A 17754-nucleotide genomic window follows, 5' to 3' on the forward strand; every position below is an offset into this window, starting at 1 on the left:
AAAAGATGCAGAACAAAAACTTCCAGAAATGACGGCCTCTAGAAGGTGGTTTAATTTTGTGGCGTCAATAATCAAATCGAATCGTGAGATTGCAAACAACTGCCACACTTCCACAGTTATTAACATTGTGTGAACCTGTAAATGTGAACAGACTGACCTGTTCTGTCTCTCGATGTTCTGCAGCTCTCGGTGGTCTTTCTTCAGGTGTTTGGTGAGCGAGGTGTAATATTCTCTCAGCAGGTTCTGGAACGGCTGCTGTTTCTCCACATTAATGATCTGACTGGGAGGGAAGGTGGAGCCGAACTTCTCCACCGCGTTCTTGACCTTCCTTGGCTCCAGCCCGGCGATATCGTCTCCGCAGTGCTTGCAGAAGCTGATGATGACGGAGACGTGAGTGTGCGAGTCTCGGTCGGTGGCGGTGATGTTCTTCAGCTGCTCGTAGATGAGCGACAGCCCTTCTTTATCCGTGAACAGCCCCACGATGGTGAGCTCGGCGATGAAGCGCAGGTCGGTCCGCAGCTTGCTCACGTTGGGCGCCTTCTCCTCCTTTCTAGCCTCGAAGTGTCTCTTCCAGGCGGCGAGGAGAAGCGGTGCGAAGTCAGCGTAGCGCTGGTGGAAGAGCGAGCAGAGGTGCACGGCGCAGCCCACGTCTGAGATCTTTAGCTTGGCCTCCACCATGGAGCTCACGGCTTCACCGATGTACTTGCTGAGGTTGAGCGAGTCGAAGTCCTGCGACAGCGAGCCGCGCTGCTGCTCCGTGAGCGTGCGGAGCTTCTTGACGAAGGCCGTGTTCTTCTTCAGGCTGGAGTCCAGGCGGCTGAAGAAGGCCTCCTCGGGACGCGTCTCCTGAACGCGCTGGTTCTTCGCTCGCAGCTCCTTCCTGCTGTGATGACGCTCCCACGCTTCCTGCTGCAGCTGCTCCGCCTCCTCCTTCTCCCTGATCACACACCAACAACACACTCTGAGCAATAAGCATTTCAGTAGTAATCAGATGCTATTAGAGTTTTATTAGCAACTGAAAATAATTATGTATGCTTTTATTTAGATGTTTGTTAAAGTTTTAAAATTGTTTCAGTGTTCCTGTGGCTCAAGTGGTAGAGGGGGTTCGAATCCCCGGGAACACATGATAGGTAAAAATTGATAGCCTGAACTTAAAGGGGTGGTTCGGGAATTTTGACATCGGACCTCATTTTTAGGTCAGCCTGGTTGTTATTCATCAGAGGAGACATTTTTAAAAAAAAATTATCCAGTCCTTATATTTGGATAGTTGGCCGATGCTAGGCTAGCGCGAGTCAATGGGTATATGTTAGCCAGCCATTAAAAACCGTTTTACCCGCTCCACAGTGCACCAAACGCAAATCAATTATAACACTAGACTATCGATGCAAATGTCCGTTGAGAGAATAATGTTAGAAATCAAACTTACCTTTCATCTCAATGATCCTAAAGGAACTAGTTTCTCAGCCGCTGCGGAATTTTACTTTGCTCCGGTTAGTAATGCGGTATAAGGACTGGATAATTAAAAAAAAAAAAATGTCTCCACTAATGAATAACAACCAGGCTGACTTAAAAATGAGGTCCGATGTCAAAAATCCCGAACCACCCCTTTAAGTAAGTCACTTTGGATAAAAGCGTCTGCTAAATGCATAAATTTAATTTAATTTAAAAAAAATTGTTTTTGTCATTTTTATCAATATGTCCATTTAGTTTTAATTTTTTTTTTTCATTTTGTAGTTTTTGTTATTTTAGCATATCAAGAAAAATTTTATGAAAATGCTATTTTATTATATGCAATATAATTAAATGCAATATTATTATGACCATAATTATTCTACTTACTGTATCCATCATTGTTTTTTTGCTGTTTTTATTTATTTTTTGTTTATAGATATTTTTTTCTCTCTCCTGTGTGTAAATATAAAAAAACGTAAAAAAAAAAAAAAAAAAAAATTTTTTATTTTATTTCAAGTGTTAATTATGCCTTTATTTTTTGTTAGCTATGATAACCCTGCAAAGCAAAATTATGAAATTAGTTTTTATTTTTTATATTTTAATCCTGGACATTTTTATTTCAGTTCAAATTAATATTTTTCAAGTAACAATCTTGTCTGGTTTAAAACAAAAAACATAAAAACAAAAATATATTAAAATTTGTATATATATAAAACATCATATAAAACGTGGAGATTTAATCAGAATGCTGAAGATTGAAAATTATGTTTTTTCAAAGAGCTAGGTTTCTTGTTCCAACAATCACTACTTCGTGTAGAAAATAACAGTTTTTATATTTAATCATATTTTATATTGGTTCCTTTAGTGTTATGAAAAAAATATAGAGACATTAGTGCTACATGGTCCAGCCCTCTCACTTGATCTGAGCAGCCTCTTCCTCTTTCTGTCGTTTGGCTTCCTCCTCCAGAAGCTTCTTCTCCTGCTCCTCCTGCTGTCTCTTCTCCTCCTCCTCTTTCTTCTTCTGCTCCTCCTCTGCCCTCTGCTTCTCCTCCTCTTTCTTCTTCCGCTCCTTCTCCTCCTTCTTTCTCTTGTCCTCCTCGGCCCGTCTCTTCTTCTCTTCGGCCGTCTTGGCTCCATCCTTCTTGGCGCTCATCTTGGTCTCGTCTTTGCTCTTTTCGCGAGGCGTGGCGGCCTGTCGATCTGCGTCTCTGTCCTTGTTGCTGAAGGAGCCTGTCTCTCTCTCTTCCATGTTGACGGACTTCTTACGTTCAGCAGGCATACTGCTAGTGTTACTGCAAAATAAAACAGAACAGAACAATAAAACACATCAAACCATATCTGTTAATAAATACAAACATAGAAAGTCAAGGGCTGTGTTTTGAATGTCACTGTATACTTTTTTTGTGTCTTCATTTTTAATCACAAAAAATATTGCATGCAAAAATATTTTATGACATTTTGCATATGGCGCACATTTGACTAATTATCTGCATTAAATACAATATAGTGTTTTTTGCACATGGGATACTTTTTATGTTTTTGCAAACAATTTGGCACTGAAAACTGATAAATATTTAGCATTTTTAAAAACTTTGCTACTGTACACGGCACTCTTTTTTTAAACATGTGTAAGAGCATACGGTTTCTTTTTGTCATTTTGATCATATTTAGCATCGAACAATGTACCATATACTGAATACTTCTTTTTTAACAAGACTTTTAATCACATTTTTTATCTAAATAATCTGTACTTTAACTGTACTACTGCATTATGGGATATATCATCTCAGTCTGCTCTGGTTGTATACCTCACATTTTGGCCATGGCTTGGTTATTTGATTTATGTCAAATCAGGTGACCTGTCAATCACGCTCAGGTGATCAGCTTCCGGTGTGCTTCATTAACATGACTCTGATGTCTTTAGGCTCAAATTCAGCCACATTCCGCTTCCGTTCTCAGACTCAAACAAGATAAACCACACACAAACACTCTCACACACGTATCCTACTTTGTATGGCGTTTTATGGCCTAATAAAGACTCACAGTCTCAGTAACAAGCAAGTAAACAAACAAAAACCACGGAACAAACACATCGACCAAATAAAAACAATCAGCAACAGCTGCATTAACAAAAGCCAGACAAATACTGTCTGCCACGGACATCTCAATATAATTAAAATGTTAAATTATACACTTCATATATAACAGAAATGCGATAATTTTAATGAAGCGATTTGATGTTTCAGCTGCGTGTTTGTGAATTAGCATTAGCATTAGCTGTTTGATGCCGCTCTTAGGTCAAATATCAACACGTTTATGACGCAAACAGACGGAAATAGTAGCAACAAAGAGATTTTCTGTCAGTCATATGAACACGGTTGTGTTTTGAATGAAATTTCCGTCTTACCTCATGTGCTTGCGTTAAAATTCATAAGTTTAGCCTGTAAATGACGGCGCTTGATAGTTTTCAATATTAGGACCCTCACCCCTGAATTCGGCGTCCCTAAACGTGCCTGATCAAAAAATAGCATTCACCTCAAAAATACGTGAGGATAAAAAAAATGCAAACCTAGATAAATACATGATATAACACATAAATATACCACTGAAATTAATACATAACACACCTCCAATGTTTAGTTTAGAACCGAACGATGTACTTATATTGAATTTATAATATTAGGCAATGTAAGCGTTGAGATTTGTTTACTTAGTTTAATCTAGCTAGCTATCTATATAATCACGAAGCACCTAAAAAATACACCTTTATTTCGCAGAATTTACCCTATAGTTACAAATAACATTTAAAAGGAAAAAAACATACAGTTGTACATATTCATTATTCAAACAACTTCTTATAAAAGCAATTTTACATAAGAAATTGTCAAATCTAGCCTTTAAAATAATAATAATAATAATAATTTATATATATATATATATATATATATAATTATATAATAATTTATATATATATATAAAACGCCGCGGAACTATTATATTGGTGGCCTGCAGGTGGCGCTATTGACACGTGACGAACGCACAGGAGTTTGATCCACTGGGTTTTGTTCATCATCATCATAATCATCATCATCATCATCTAAGTGTGTCTTAACGCTTTTGCTCAGGTGGCAGATGCTGAAATATTGCGTGTTCAATAAAACACAGGTGAAATGAAAACCCCAGTCCTTTATTGTCTCATGAAGGGCTCGTTTAATGCAGTGAAGATGCTGTGAAGCAGGTTTTGATGTGCCCCTGGGAATATTTCTGGTGAAAGACCAGGAAACACGGTCAAGGACGTGATAATGATTCTATCAGGAGGTGCATTATCTCAGGAGAAATGACACCAGAAGTCACTCTGCAGCATAATGTGCCGTCAGCTGCACCAACAACACGTTAATGCAAAGTGAAGGTGAACTCATGCAAACACAGATCTTAAGATGCACCTCACATTCATCTGACCACACTGTGATTAGAGAGGTCTAGTCTGGTCAGTGCGTCTCAAACCAGTTCTGCTTCTGGAACCAGGATGAAAAACATCTTTGAGTCATCAGTTCTTATGAAAAGAACCATTTCTTCTTAGTTTTTTTTAAAATGGTTCTACTTGTTTTGGATCGTTCAAAAGTTCCAAATAATTCCCATAATGTTTGCAACATTCAAAAAAGGAATGTTCTCTTAACATTCTAATAACAACTTTTGGAACAATCAGAGAACATTAATAAAAAAAAACATTTTTCACAAGTAAATGTTCTCAAAAATTATATTTATACACTTTTCATGATATGTTTTTTTTCTTCAGAACATTCAAAGGTTCTTATGAAAAGAACCATTTCTTTTTAGTATAAAGAACATTTTAATTATCTAAAGAACCTTCTTCACCTATAAAAATCATTATTTGTAAGTGTTGTTGCAAGTTTGGACTGTATTATTCTTTTTTTTTTTGGAGTATTGTTCATCTTTTTTGAGAAAGGGGTGTTTTGTTTTTTATTTTAAGAATTTTGTATTTTGTTTTTAACAACTTATTTGTGGAAAAATACTATAATAGGTTCACATAATTCATTAATTATAGATCTGCTGATTATACTCATTTATTTTTAAATCAAGATCAAATATGATATTTATATTTATTTAGTTTCACATTATTTTCTGCTTATTTTGGGAAGTATTATGTGAAATAAATTCAAATTCAAAAATACATTTTTTGAGAATGAGTATTGAATTTTTATAGTTTTTTTTAAATTAACAACATATTTGTGAAGCATACTATAACAGAATTACAGAATTAAAAGTTGCTATCTAAATGATTAATCTGTTTATTTTACAGACTGTTTTTTCAAGTTAAAATGTGAAAATCAAATGATTTATTTCTATTTTTACAAACAATATGTAACATAAATATAAATTGCATTGCAATCTCCTAATTCGACTTAAATGATTATATGCTCAGCAGCATTTATTATTTGCATCTGGCATTGTTTTTCCTCTAATATCTGCGATCAGAGCCCCGGCCAACAGAATTATGTTCAAGTAACATTTTGTTAACATTCCAGATTAGTTATAAAAACATTATGTCAATGTTCTCTCAACATTCTTAAAATCCTTTTTTTTTATGTTTAAAAAACAACTTTTCTTGGTTAAATGAATGCTACAGAAAAGATTAAGGGAATGTTGCATTTGACCATTTTGCAAACATTACGGAAACAAAAAGTTAGACGGACATCAAACTAAAATGTAATCTGTTTAACACATTGAATGTGCTAATGTTTTGATAAGTCCAGAAAAGTTTGAATGAATGCAGGCTACTGTTCAAGCGACTGTACGTTCGCTGTTAGCTGGGACTGTCCTGCAAGCCAAGCCCCCGGTTGAGGAGCACAGGTCAGTCAGTCCTCTGCAGGCCGCAGATCTCCTCTGATGGCTTTATAGAGTCGTTGGAGTGTGTTGGCCCACAGCTCCCTCTGGTGGCCGGGGCTGGTGTGTGGGAGCTGTTGGGCGGTGTACACCATGGTGAGGACGGTGCGCTCAAAGTCATCCATCCGGAGCGGGCCGCGCCGCAGCTCCAGCTGAGCACTGAGCCGCTGGATCTCAGAGAGGCTTCTGGGAAGCACGTCCTCACACAGGACCTCCAGAACCTCCAGCTTCCTCATGGACGCCAGCTCCTGATCGGAGATGTGGAGCGTCCCGTTCACCACGTCCATGTACCCTCCTGACCACAACACCTGTGCAACAAAACCACCGCAGATAACCAGAGATTCACCTCATTTCTTTATATACCATACAGATTATTATGGATCAAATTTATCAACAAAAAATTATTACAGTAACATAAACAGGACATCCATTTAAAGTTATCTGGTCTTTAATACCATTCTCAAAACATGGGCACAAAAACAATATTTATCCTTTTTTTTCTTAAATGTTTTGGTTGGATGTTCATATAACGTTTTTTTTTTTTTTACGTTTCTACTTGTTTTGGAACGTTCAAAAGTAACATTCCCATAATGTTTGCAACATTCTAAAAAGGAATGTTCTCTTAACATTCTAATAACCAAAAACAACTTTTGAAACTTTCAGAGAACACTAAGAAAAAACACAGTAATTGTTCTCAAAACTATACTACAAAAATTATATTTATACACTGTTCATGGAATGTTTTTTTTTTTTTAAAGTTTCTAATTGTTTCAGAACATTCAAGAAAACGTTCAAAAGTAGCATTCCCATTATGTTTGACAACATGATAAAATGGAATGTTTCCTTAACATTCACAAAACCAAAAAAAAAGTTATGTTTTAAGTTTTATGTTTTATTATGTTTTATAGCTAAATGGGAACATCAGCAAAACGTTCTTAGAATGAATTTTGTTGCCTGTGAAAACAACAGTAGCATAAAAACACTGCAATTCAATAACAGCTGTAAAGAAGCTCAAAGAAAATAGCAAGATTATTCAGTTAAGTTCAGTTTAATAACATGGTTTATTATCATATGAATTTGATTTGGTTAGAAAGCAGCTCTACAGAATGCAATTGTAATCCAGCTAACAAAAAGAAAGTTTACATGAATGTTGCTGAATGTTCTCTGAACATCATGAGAATGTTACTATTGAATGCTTGCAGAACGTTCTGAATCAAGTAGTAACTTAAAAAAAAAAAAACGTCAGACAAACATCCAACTAACATTTCAGAAAAAACATTCCATGAATGATGTATGAATAATGTTTTTGTTTTGAGAACGTTATTAAAAACCACATATTTTTTTGATTTGAACACATGGAAGAATGTCACAGCAAGAACATAACGTTTTGGTCATAACTTCCAGGACATTAGCCAAAGAAGTTCTGAGAACATTCCCTGTTTGCTCAGTTTAGTTTGGTTCTCATCTAATAGTGTCAGTGCAGTTAAACTGATGATATTACTGAATATTTAGCATGTTTCTTGACTGGTTCAGTGGCGTTCAGCAGACTGAGAGCTGAGCCTCGTATCTGATCTGTGATGAGAGTTCAGTCTGTGTTTAGCGTGCGACGAGGTCGATCGACAGGCTTTAGTTTGTGTATGATGTCCCGCAGTGCCACACTGCTGGAATATTAATATGTTTTTCTTTTTGTATTGAGTCTAACTGGAGATCCCGTGCATCTCTCAGTATGGAGCGGCTGATGGATCTGACAGCGCAGGAGATTGCAGAACTCAGCACAACTCAATAACGAGTAAACACAAGAGTATGGAGAGCTATTGATCAGCTCCTTCATTCAACCAGAGATGCTGAAAAGCACATTAAACACTGCTGATAAACAAGTTTCAGTGCTCAGCAAACTTCAGTTTCTGCTCAAAGTCCTAGTGAGAAGTCAGTCAAGTCTTCTCTGAGCTCAAATGAAAAGCTTTGATTACAAATATTGCTATCTTGGCCATGATAGTTTTAATATAGTGTGAGACATTGTTGATATTTCTGGCAGTGTTTTTGTAGTATAATTTAGATATTTTTAAGGTTTTATTAATATTTTAAAAATAATAATAATATATATATATAATAATGTATCATTTTTACAATTTCCATTTAGTAACTTTATTGTGTTTGTGTCATTTTTGTATTTTTGTTATATATATAAAAAATATGTCTGTATTGTTTTCATTTATTTTTATTTTAGTTTTAGTTAAGTACATCAGGTTACACTAAATTAAAATGAAAAAAAAAATAGTGATATTTTAGTACCATTTAGATGCTATTACAATTTCTGCAAATATTAATTTTATTTTTATATTTTCTGCATTGATGTTCAGTTTAATTAAGCTTTTAGTAATTTCATTGTTTGACTTTGTAAATTTCTATTTTTATTTTTTTCTACATCAAATGAAAAAAAAAACTTTTGCCTTGGAAACTAGCTGAAATAAAATAACTTTTTAATAATTTATTTCAAGTAACGTGTATGTTTTTTATTTATTAAATTTTTTTTATTTTACTTTCAAACCAGGTGAAATCTAAATTTGTAAAAATATTTTATTGTATTACAGTTAACATTTATTTTATTTAAAGTAACATTTTTTTATGGTTTTAGTTGACTATAATAACCCTGATCTCAATGTAAAAAGTCTCCCTGAAACATCAAATCCTTTTTGAATAGTCAGGTTGACTCTGAAATCTCATCACATTACTCAAGTAAATGGCTTACAAATGTTGTTCGATGTTGCCTTAGAATCTCCATTGATGTCACTTCTGTCTTGTAGGAAGCGTTGACATATACACTGAGTTTGTTATGGCTATATATCACGGCATATTGCACACCAGCGTGAGCCGTACCTCAAACAGAAGGCTGGCGTCCTCCGCTGATTTCTGAAACGTGGGGTTGAGCAGCGCTGGCGTCCCTCGCTTCACTCTGAAGGCTGATGGGAACAGAGCTGAGAGACAGAGAGGATCATGGGTAATGTGTTGTGACTCATCACACACTGAAATTCTCACAGTGCTGCTGGTTTAGATTGTCTACTGCAGTGCAGTCGGCTCAAAGTAACTTCCACAAGCAGCAGACTGTCAGACGAAAGATGCTGTTAATGTTCAGACACATGTGAGAGGGGTGTTAATGCTGGAGTGGGTCAGTTTAATAAAAAATAAAAAAATTATTTAAAGTAAAAGCAGCAGATTTGGTCGCCAAAAACTAAAAACAAAACCAAAAAAATAAAAAATATGGTAGCAACACTTCTAGTTTTACCAACTGACCACATTTCATCATTATCATCTATACCAAATTAATAAATTGTTTTTTTTAATAAATTTTATTATAAATATTATACATTTTTACCTTTATAATATACTGACAAACTCATTAAAAATAAGGAGATAAAGTGAAAGAGACATGATGGATAAAACTTCAACACAAGCAAATAAAGAAGCTATATGATGTCATATACACAAAACAGCATCCTGGTAAGAAGCAACACTCAAATAATAGAATATTAACAGCATAAAATATAACATAAAACCCTGATGTACACTAAGAACTAAGAAGAAATGTAGTTAAATTATGACTCATTCTTTCCCAGTTAACAAAACTCTGTTTTAAGAACATTTTGCTAATGTTACAAAAGGTCTCTGAACGTTCAAAATGTCCTATTTTTAAAGTGTTTATGTGCACATTTTAGAAGTTTGCAAACATTATGTAAACGTTACTTTTAAATGTTCTCTGAACATTCTAAACCAAGTAGCCTAGTAACATTTCAAAAACGTGGTTCAAAAATGGTTCTGTCTTTGTTCGTGTCTGCCACATGCTCCCCTTGTCCCACCTCCTTGTTACCCCTGGTCACGCCCCCTTGTTTAGCCCTTGTCTGCTTGATTGTTTTCACCTGATCCTCATGTGTACTGTTCTATATATTGGGTTCTCTTTCCTTGTGTCTCTGCCTGGTTCATTTTTGGTTTTTACCTGTTTCTTGGGCCTTAATTTATCCTTTTGATCTTGTTCAAGTTGTTTTTGATCTCTTGTCTAGTTATTCTATATCCTCGGTTCCTTTTAGTTTTATCTAGTTCTTGTTTTTTGATTGTGCACATCCTAATCTAGTTTTTTTTTTTTTTTTTTTTGATTTAGGGTTTCATTTACTCAGTTTGAGAGTGCAGTTCCTTTTTGGATCCTGGCTTTTTGTTTTTAAACTCGGATTTATTTCTTTGGATAGTTTTGTTTATTTTGCCTTTTGTTCACACTTTGTTTTCTATTGTCTGTGTGTCGTTTTGAGTCTAGTCTTGTTTTTGTGTATTGTCCTGTCTTGCCCCCACTCAGATTTCCTGGCCACTGAACCCCACTGCCTGGAAGCAGCTAACCTCTCTCACGTGTCAAGTCTCATGAGTCTCTGCCTGGCGACTAGACTGGTCACATTTGAGTTTCACTTGAAGCTACGGGTTTCCTGTGTCTGCCTGGCCCTTCCTCTGGAGCTGCCTCCTCTGTGCTCGAGCCCGTGGTCATCTTGGACTGTCTCTGTGGTCATCCCTCCTGCTCGTATTGTCTGCCCTGCCCATCTGTTTGAACCGTTTCACTGCAAATTCCCACAGCTGTTCCAGTCTACGTTTTGATAATAAAATACCCTTGTCTGCTCATTCTGCATTTGGGTCCCATTTCTTGCAGATCCCTGACAGAAAAGTCACAAGTCAGCTGCCTAGTCTTTAGGACACAGCCATTATTTTACTCTACAACTAGGCCTATGTTCATTTTTCACCATACATTGTTCCTTTGTAAACAATGAACAGGTATTTGTTGATTTAAAAAGTATTTACTGTTACAATTGCAGCTGTTTTCACCGTGTTTATTTCCTGATTAAAATGTTTCAGCGCATGTGTTTGGCAGCTGTGCATCTGTTTCTCTTCTGTGCGTGTTAGCGGCTGACGGACAGCGAGATATTGGACTCGTTTCATCATGACTGCTGTGTTTAACATCTGCATTACAGGCCTGCAGCCGATAGACATGTATCTCTGACTGTGAATAATACGGATGGGTCTTCCAAACAACTAGCAAGTGACATTAACTAGTTAATGAGTGAAGACTTTAAAATATGGACACTTGCAGGAATAACAGGCTTGAACCAAAAACAATCTGAGCTGATCATGTGTTTGATCCATTCGGGATCGGGATGTCGCCAGCATCACGCACATTCCACATCTGTTTGCACTGATCAGCTGCAGATGTGTGTCGGTGGGTCCTCAGACTCTCACCTTCATAAACTTGATCCTCCTGCTCTAAACTGACCTTAAAAACCACATAAACACAGTTGAGCCGAAGCCTCCCGCCGCCAGCCTTCTCCACGTATTCTGAATGTTCTCTGATCATTCAAAACGTCTAGTTTTAAATAACGTTTTTTCTTGGTTGTGCAAACATTCCATTTTATCATTCGCAAACATGAAGGAAAGTTACATTTGAATGTTCTTAAGATTCTTAAACGTTTAAAAAACATTAGACTAACATCCAACTAAAGTGTTTCAGGAAAAAAAAAATGTATCATAAGAGCTTTATTAAAGACCAGATAATGAACGTTCTATTAACATTATTGAAAGAACGCTCCTCTTAAGTCTCATTTACTCGAAGGTTCTGCAGGGTTGGAATAACATAGATTGAAAAAAAATTTTTTATTGCATAAGACTGTAACTTTAAGGTCTTTAATATAAAAATAAATAAATATATAAAAAAAACATATTTTGACGCAACAACCCGAAAAAAAAAAAAGTTGAGAGGCATAAATTGAAACTAAAGTGCTGCAAAGAGCCAATGGAGATCTTTTATTTAAGGGTTTATTCCAGTGATTTCACACACTCACAGTGCGTATCATTAGCACTTTGTTTTGATTAAAGGACTCATGAGGTGGAAACTGTTTGGTGCACGCTTTGCCAAAATTCCATTCGGAGGTGAATGTCCTACAAACGCTAAAGTAACTGAACATCTCTGTTAGCTGCTAGTTACAGCTCATAAAATCCCAGCAAAACCTCCCAAAAACACTTGACTGTGAGTCCAAACACAGATGCCAGAGGCCTAGCTCGTGCCCTTGGATGGCAGAGTTTTTCTTATGAAATGTAAGAGCAGATATACGGAGACTCAAAGCCACCGGCACCGCCAGCATCCCGTCGTTATCGGCCCCTGTCATCCCACCAAGCGCTCGCATCCACAGATCTCACTGTAAAAGTGCAAGGTCACCAATCTCACATGATTAGCACTTCACATCCCATAAACAACAGACATCAACTCATTCATCACATCTGCTGTGTTTGTTCCTTTGGAGGTCACAGACTCAAACGCTGGCTGCAGGTCAAAACACTGACATTTTACTGTCATTGAGGTGACTTTGAATTAGACTTTCTATTTCATTCTAGTTATTTTGTTTGTGTATTTGTCATTTTTATTAGTTTTCTTTAAATGTTTTTAGGTATTACAGCACTGTGTTTTCAAACATTCAAGCTATTTATCTTTCTGAATTAAATAATTATAGGCATATTTCAAAACTGCCACTTCTGCACAAAGCTTTGGAAAAGGTGGTATTAAAACAGATTTTCTTCTACCTAAATTATAATGATATTCTGGATCCTTTTCAGTCTGGCTCTAGAGCAAAACGTAGTACTATTAGTTTAAGTTAAAGGGGTCATATGATGTTGCTAAAAACAACATAATTTTGTGTATTTGGTTTAAGGTTAAAAAAAACGTTATTTTCCACATAATATACATTATTGTTTCTCCTCTTTGCCCTGCCTTCTGAAACATGTTGATTTTTATAAGGCTTGTCGTTCTGAAAAGCGAGATGTGCTGTGATTGGCCAGCTATCCAGTGCGTTGTGATTGGCCAAATGTTTCAAGCTTCTGATGGAAATGTTACACCCCTCAACATATCCTGTTATGACATGTCACGGTCAGAACACCGGCATGACAGGACAAAAAAATGAGGAACAGCCGGGGGCTTGAGCGAGGAACAGCCGGTGGCTAAAGTGTGGAACAGTCGGCGGCTAGAGTGAGGAACAGCTGGGGGTTTGAGCTAGGAACAGCCGGCGGCTTGAGGGAGGAACAGCTGGTGGCTAGAGCGAGGAACAGCCGGTGGCTAGAGCGAGGAACAGCTGGTGGCTAGAGCGAGGAACAGCCGGCGGCTAGAGCGAGGAACAGTCCATGGCTAGAGCGAGGAAAAGCTGGGGGTTTGAGCGAGGAACAGTCCGTGGCTAGAGCGAGGAAAAGCTGGGGGTTTGAGCGAGGAACAGTCCGTGGCTAGAGCAAGGAAAAGCTGGGGGTTTGAGCGAGGAACAGCCGGCGGCTTGAGCGAGGAACAGCTGGTGGCTAGAGCGAGGAACAGCCAGGGGTTTGAGTGAGGAACAGTCGGCAGCTAGAGCGAGAAACAGCCGGTGGCTAAAGCGAGGAACAGCTGGTGGCTAGAGCGAGGAACAGCTGGGGGTTTGAGCGAGGAACAGCCGGCGTCTTGAGCGAGGAACAGCCGGTGACTAACGCCTGTTTCACACATAATCCATCTGCAGCGCGTATGCGTTGCGTATTTTTTTACGCACCCATGTTAACGGATTCCAGCATTCATACTGCACGCGGTTGTGGTCCGTCAGTGAGTTCCAGGAGCATTGCAGCGATCGTTTACGTACCGAGTCTATTTTTGCTGTGCTACATGCGCTGAATTAAAGTGACAGCGCATTGTTCGCGGTAAAAATTAACATGGATTGACATGGAAATGCAGTAATTTCACAATAATTGGATACTAATTAAAGCCTACTGTGTTTCGCACGCAACACATGGGTTTTGGCTAGATTTAAAACAAGAAAAAGAGCAATTTTAGAGAAACAAGGCAACATTATATATGCACTTTTATTGAGGCTGAAAAACAAAGTTATTTAAGACCCGTTGGATTGCGTGTAATAAAGATTTCAATGCAAAAGGCACAAGTGTCGACTGTTTCTGTCAGTTGTGAGTTTTAATTTTAAATGTTTGTGATATCCTAACAAGAAAAGTAGGCTAATGTTGTGTTTAAATGTGTTGCAGCTTGTTTCAGCAACTTATTATAAAAACCTAGCAAACAAATGCATGAGTAATACGTTGTTTATATTTGAATTTAAATATGTCTATGAAAGATTGTTACTGTACTGTGATGAAAGAGTATCACAATGCTGAAAAAGCTTTTAGATTTTTTTGTTTTTAGTATTTTTTTTTTACATGATTTGATATCAAAATAATGGACAAATGTTGTGTTTTGTGGCTTAAACAGCCGCGGATCAGTAGCGGACTGCAAACGCTTCCTGTGTAAAAGCACATCGAGTCCGTGCTGCTTCAGCACCACATACGTAACGCACATGGACTGCATACGCACTGGAGACAGATTATGTGTGAAACAGGCATAAAGTGAGGAACAGCCAGGAGTCTAAGAGAGCAACAGCCAGTGGCTAGGGTGAGGAACAGCCGGGGGTTTGAGAGAGCAACAGCTGGTGGCTAGAGTGAGGAACAGTCGGTGGCTAGAGTGAGGAAAAGCTGGTGGCTAGAGCGAGGAACAGCCAGGGGTTTGAGAGAGAAACAGCCGGTGGCTAGAGTGAGGAACAGCCGGGGGTTTGAGAGAGGAAAAGCTGGTGGCTAGAGCGAGGAACAGCCAGGGGTTTGAGAGAGCAACAGCCAGTGGCTAGAGTGATGAACCGCCGGGGGTTTGAGAGAGCAACAGCTGGTGGCTAGAGTGAGGAACAGTCGGTGGCTAGAGTGAGGAAAAGCTGGTGGCTAGAGCGAGGAACAGCCAGGGGTTTGAGAGAGAAACAGCCGGTGGCTAGAGTGAGGAACAGCTGGTGGCTAGAGTGAGGAACGGTCGGTGGCTAGAGTGAGGAAAAGCTGGTGGCTAGAGCGAGGAACAGCCAGGGGTTTGAGAGAGAAACAGCCGGTGGCTAGAGTGAGGAACAGCCGGGGGTTTGAGAGAGCAACAGCTGGTGGCTAGAGTGAGGAACAGTCGGTGGATAGAGTGAGGAAAAGCTGGTGGCTAGAGCGAGGAACAGCCAGGGGTTTGAGAGAGCAACAGCCAGTGGCTAGAGTGATGAACCGCCGGGGGTTTGAGAGAGCAACAGCTGGTGGCTAGAGTGAGGAACAGTCGGTGGCTAGAGTGAGGAAAAGCTGGTGGCTAGAGCGAGGAACAGCCAGGGGTTTGAGAGAGAAACAGCCGGTGGCTAGAGTGAGGAACAGCTGGTGGCTAGAGTGAGGAACGGTCGGTGGCTAGAGTGAGGAACAGCTGGTGGCTAGAGTGAGGAACAGCCAGGGGTTTGAGAGAGCAACAGCTGGTGGCTAGAGTAAGGAACAGCCGGTGGCTAGAGTGAGGAACGGTCGGTGGCTAGAGTGAGGAAAAGCTGGTGGCTAGAGCGAGGAACAGCCAGGGGTTTGAGAGAGCAACAGCCAGTGGCTAGAGTGAGGAACAGCCGGTGGCTAGAGTGAGGAACAGCCGGTGGCTAGAGTGAGGAACAGCCGGTGGCTAGAGCGAGGAACAGTCGGTGGCTAGAGCGAGGAACAGCTGGTGGCTAGAGCAAGGAACAGCCAGTGGCTAGAGCGAGGAACAGCCGGTGGCTAGAGTGAGTAACAGCCGGAGGTTTGAGAGAGAAACAGCCGGTGGCTAGAGTGAGAAACAGCCGGTGGCTAGAGTGAGAAACAGCCGGTGGCTAGAGTGAGAAACAGCCGGTGGCTAGAGCAAGGAACAGCCAGTGGCTAGAGTGAAGAACAGCCGACGGCTAGAGCGAGGAACAGGCAACGACTAGAGTGAGAAACAGCCGAGGGTTTGAGAGAGGAACAGCCGGCGGCTAGAGCGAGGAACAGCCGGTGGCTAGAGTGAAGAACAGTGGGGGTTTGAGCGAGGAACAGCCAAAGGCTACACCAAGTAGCGGCCGGGGGTTGCTGCAAACACATGTGACAACCCCGGGCTGGATCTTCTTCGTCCGTGAAAGCCAATCCGGCGATCCACAGCATGAAGTTGATGTATTTCCTCAGCGACTAGCACGGATCAGCTCTGGGCATAAAGCGTATATTGTGCTCTTTTGGAAGGCCAAACAAAACAGTTTAACTTTCACAATGAAACACACAGCATCTCCACGAAATTGCACCAGCGACAACAGAGAGAATAAAAGGTACGCCTTCTTTCTTTGCGTGAACATTTGGGCGCTGATTTGCAAATCTTCCCACATAATGACGTAGAGACGTGGGGGTGTGTTTAAACGAGGCAGTTTGGGTATTTGTGGCAGAGTCTTAACTTTGATAATGATAATCCTTTGGATTTGAGACTTTAGTCTTTGTAACTTTACAGATCTTCTTTATGCACCAATAGCTTGTAACACTCCAAAGAGAAAGGAAAACTTGAAATCACATCATATATGCCTTTAGGCCAAATTTGTTTTTGTTTTTTTTAAGATTTTTTATTTATTTATGCTATTTATTTATGCTAGTTAATGATAACTCTGGTTTGGAACAACATATTATAAAATTACAGAATAAAAATATATATATACTTGTGACTTTTTTTCTAGAGTTTATATCTCACAATATGGACTTCATTTCTGGCAAATCTTTTTAAACCTTCCAATTTTGACTATATTGTTCTTAATTCTTAAATTTAGTCGCAAAATTTTGATTTGTTTCTTACAAGAACCGTTCATTTAAAATAATCTTTAAAAATCACGATTTCTTCTGCCATGCATAAACACATAAAAAGGTAATTGCAACTTTTTTATCTAATAATTCTGACTATTTCCTTTCAATTGCAAGTGTATATCTCACAATTTCGATATTAAAAAGTATTGATAACTATTCTGAGTTTGTTGGCACAGTTTAAATGTGTCCACATAACTCATTTCTAAAATTTAAGCAGAAGTGTGTTGATTTGAAGTGCTCATGCTCTGTAAGTAATGATCTGATGTAAGCAGTGTCTCCCGTCGTACCTTTCCTCCAGTGCAGAGACGCAGTGATGGACATCTGACACATCAGCGCGGATACAGACAGTATCCAGAGGGCCGTCATGTTGTTTCTTCTCTTCTCTCGCTGCTTCTCAGTCAGGCCAAGAGACTGTCGCATTCAGCGATAAATAAACAGAAGCTCACAGACAGAGAGACACAGAAAGAGAGAAAGAGAGAGAGAGAGAGAGAGCTGGCCCCATCTTTCTCCTCCAATTGTCCCTATTCCTTCAACATACTACATACTTCTCCTCCCTCTTTGAAGGGACTGGAATGTGTGTGTGTGTGTGTGTGTGTGTGTTTAATCTGGAAATAATCACAACTCAAACCCAATCTGCCTGTTTTTCCTCAAAGGCACCAAATTCATTAGCAGCTGATTTCTGTGACATGCAGATCAGCCATATAATAT

General features: G+C 39.0%; 2 protein-coding genes across 3 annotated transcripts in view; both read right to left on the minus strand.

Moving 5' to 3' along the window:
* The window catches only part of LOC132105447 (regulator of nonsense transcripts 2-like), a 20082-nt gene extending 16105 nt beyond the window's left edge, over positions 1 to 3977 (minus strand). The window contains exons 1-3 of one of the 2 annotated variants that reach the window (XM_059510556.1): positions 3860 to 3977; positions 2370 to 2744; positions 158 to 937 (exon numbers count right to left, since the gene is read on the minus strand). In XM_059510556.1, the coding sequence (XP_059366539.1) occupies positions 158 to 937; positions 2370 to 2744; positions 3860 to 3864 (1160 nt within the window). In that variant the 5' untranslated portion in view covers positions 3865 to 3977. The remainder of the gene's footprint in view (positions 1 to 157; positions 938 to 2369; positions 2745 to 3859) is intronic. The other variant, XM_059510557.1, reaches the window with a different exon arrangement.
* A 2334-nt stretch (positions 3978 to 6311) lies between these two features.
* On the minus strand, positions 6312 to 17549 carry LOC132106219 (protein FAM180A). The gene is made up of 3 exons (XM_059511850.1): positions 17334 to 17549; positions 9235 to 9332; positions 6312 to 6665 (listed from the first exon to the last, which is right to left on the minus strand). Exons 1-3 carry the CDS (start codon positions 17464 to 17466, stop codon positions 6330 to 6332), a joined length of 567 nt encoding a protein of 188 aa, XP_059367833.1. The 5' UTR covers positions 17467 to 17549; the 3' UTR covers positions 6312 to 6329.
* Positions 17550 to 17754: the final 205 nt, after the last annotated feature.

This window comes from Carassius carassius, chromosome 26 (assembly GCF_963082965.1).
Source record: "Carassius carassius chromosome 26, fCarCar2.1, whole genome shotgun sequence".
Taxonomy (NCBI): domain Eukaryota; kingdom Metazoa; phylum Chordata; class Actinopteri; order Cypriniformes; family Cyprinidae; genus Carassius; species Carassius carassius.

What these genes read in the sequence shown, in the direction of transcription:
- LOC132106219 (XM_059511850.1), bottom strand. Translation starts at nt 17,466, where the DNA reads ATGCGACAGTCTCTTGGCCTGACTGAGAAGCAGCGAGAGAAGAGAAGA. An exon ending in GTCTCTGCACTGGAGGAAAG is followed by an intron (nt 9,333 to 17,333) that starts GTACGACGGGAG and finishes TCTGTCTCTCAG; the next exon opens with CTCTGTTCCCATCAGCCTTC. An exon ending in ACGCCAGCCTTCTGTTTGAG is followed by an intron (nt 6,666 to 9,234) that starts GTACGGCTCACG and finishes TTTGTTGCACAG; the next exon opens with GTGTTGTGGTCAGGAGGGTA.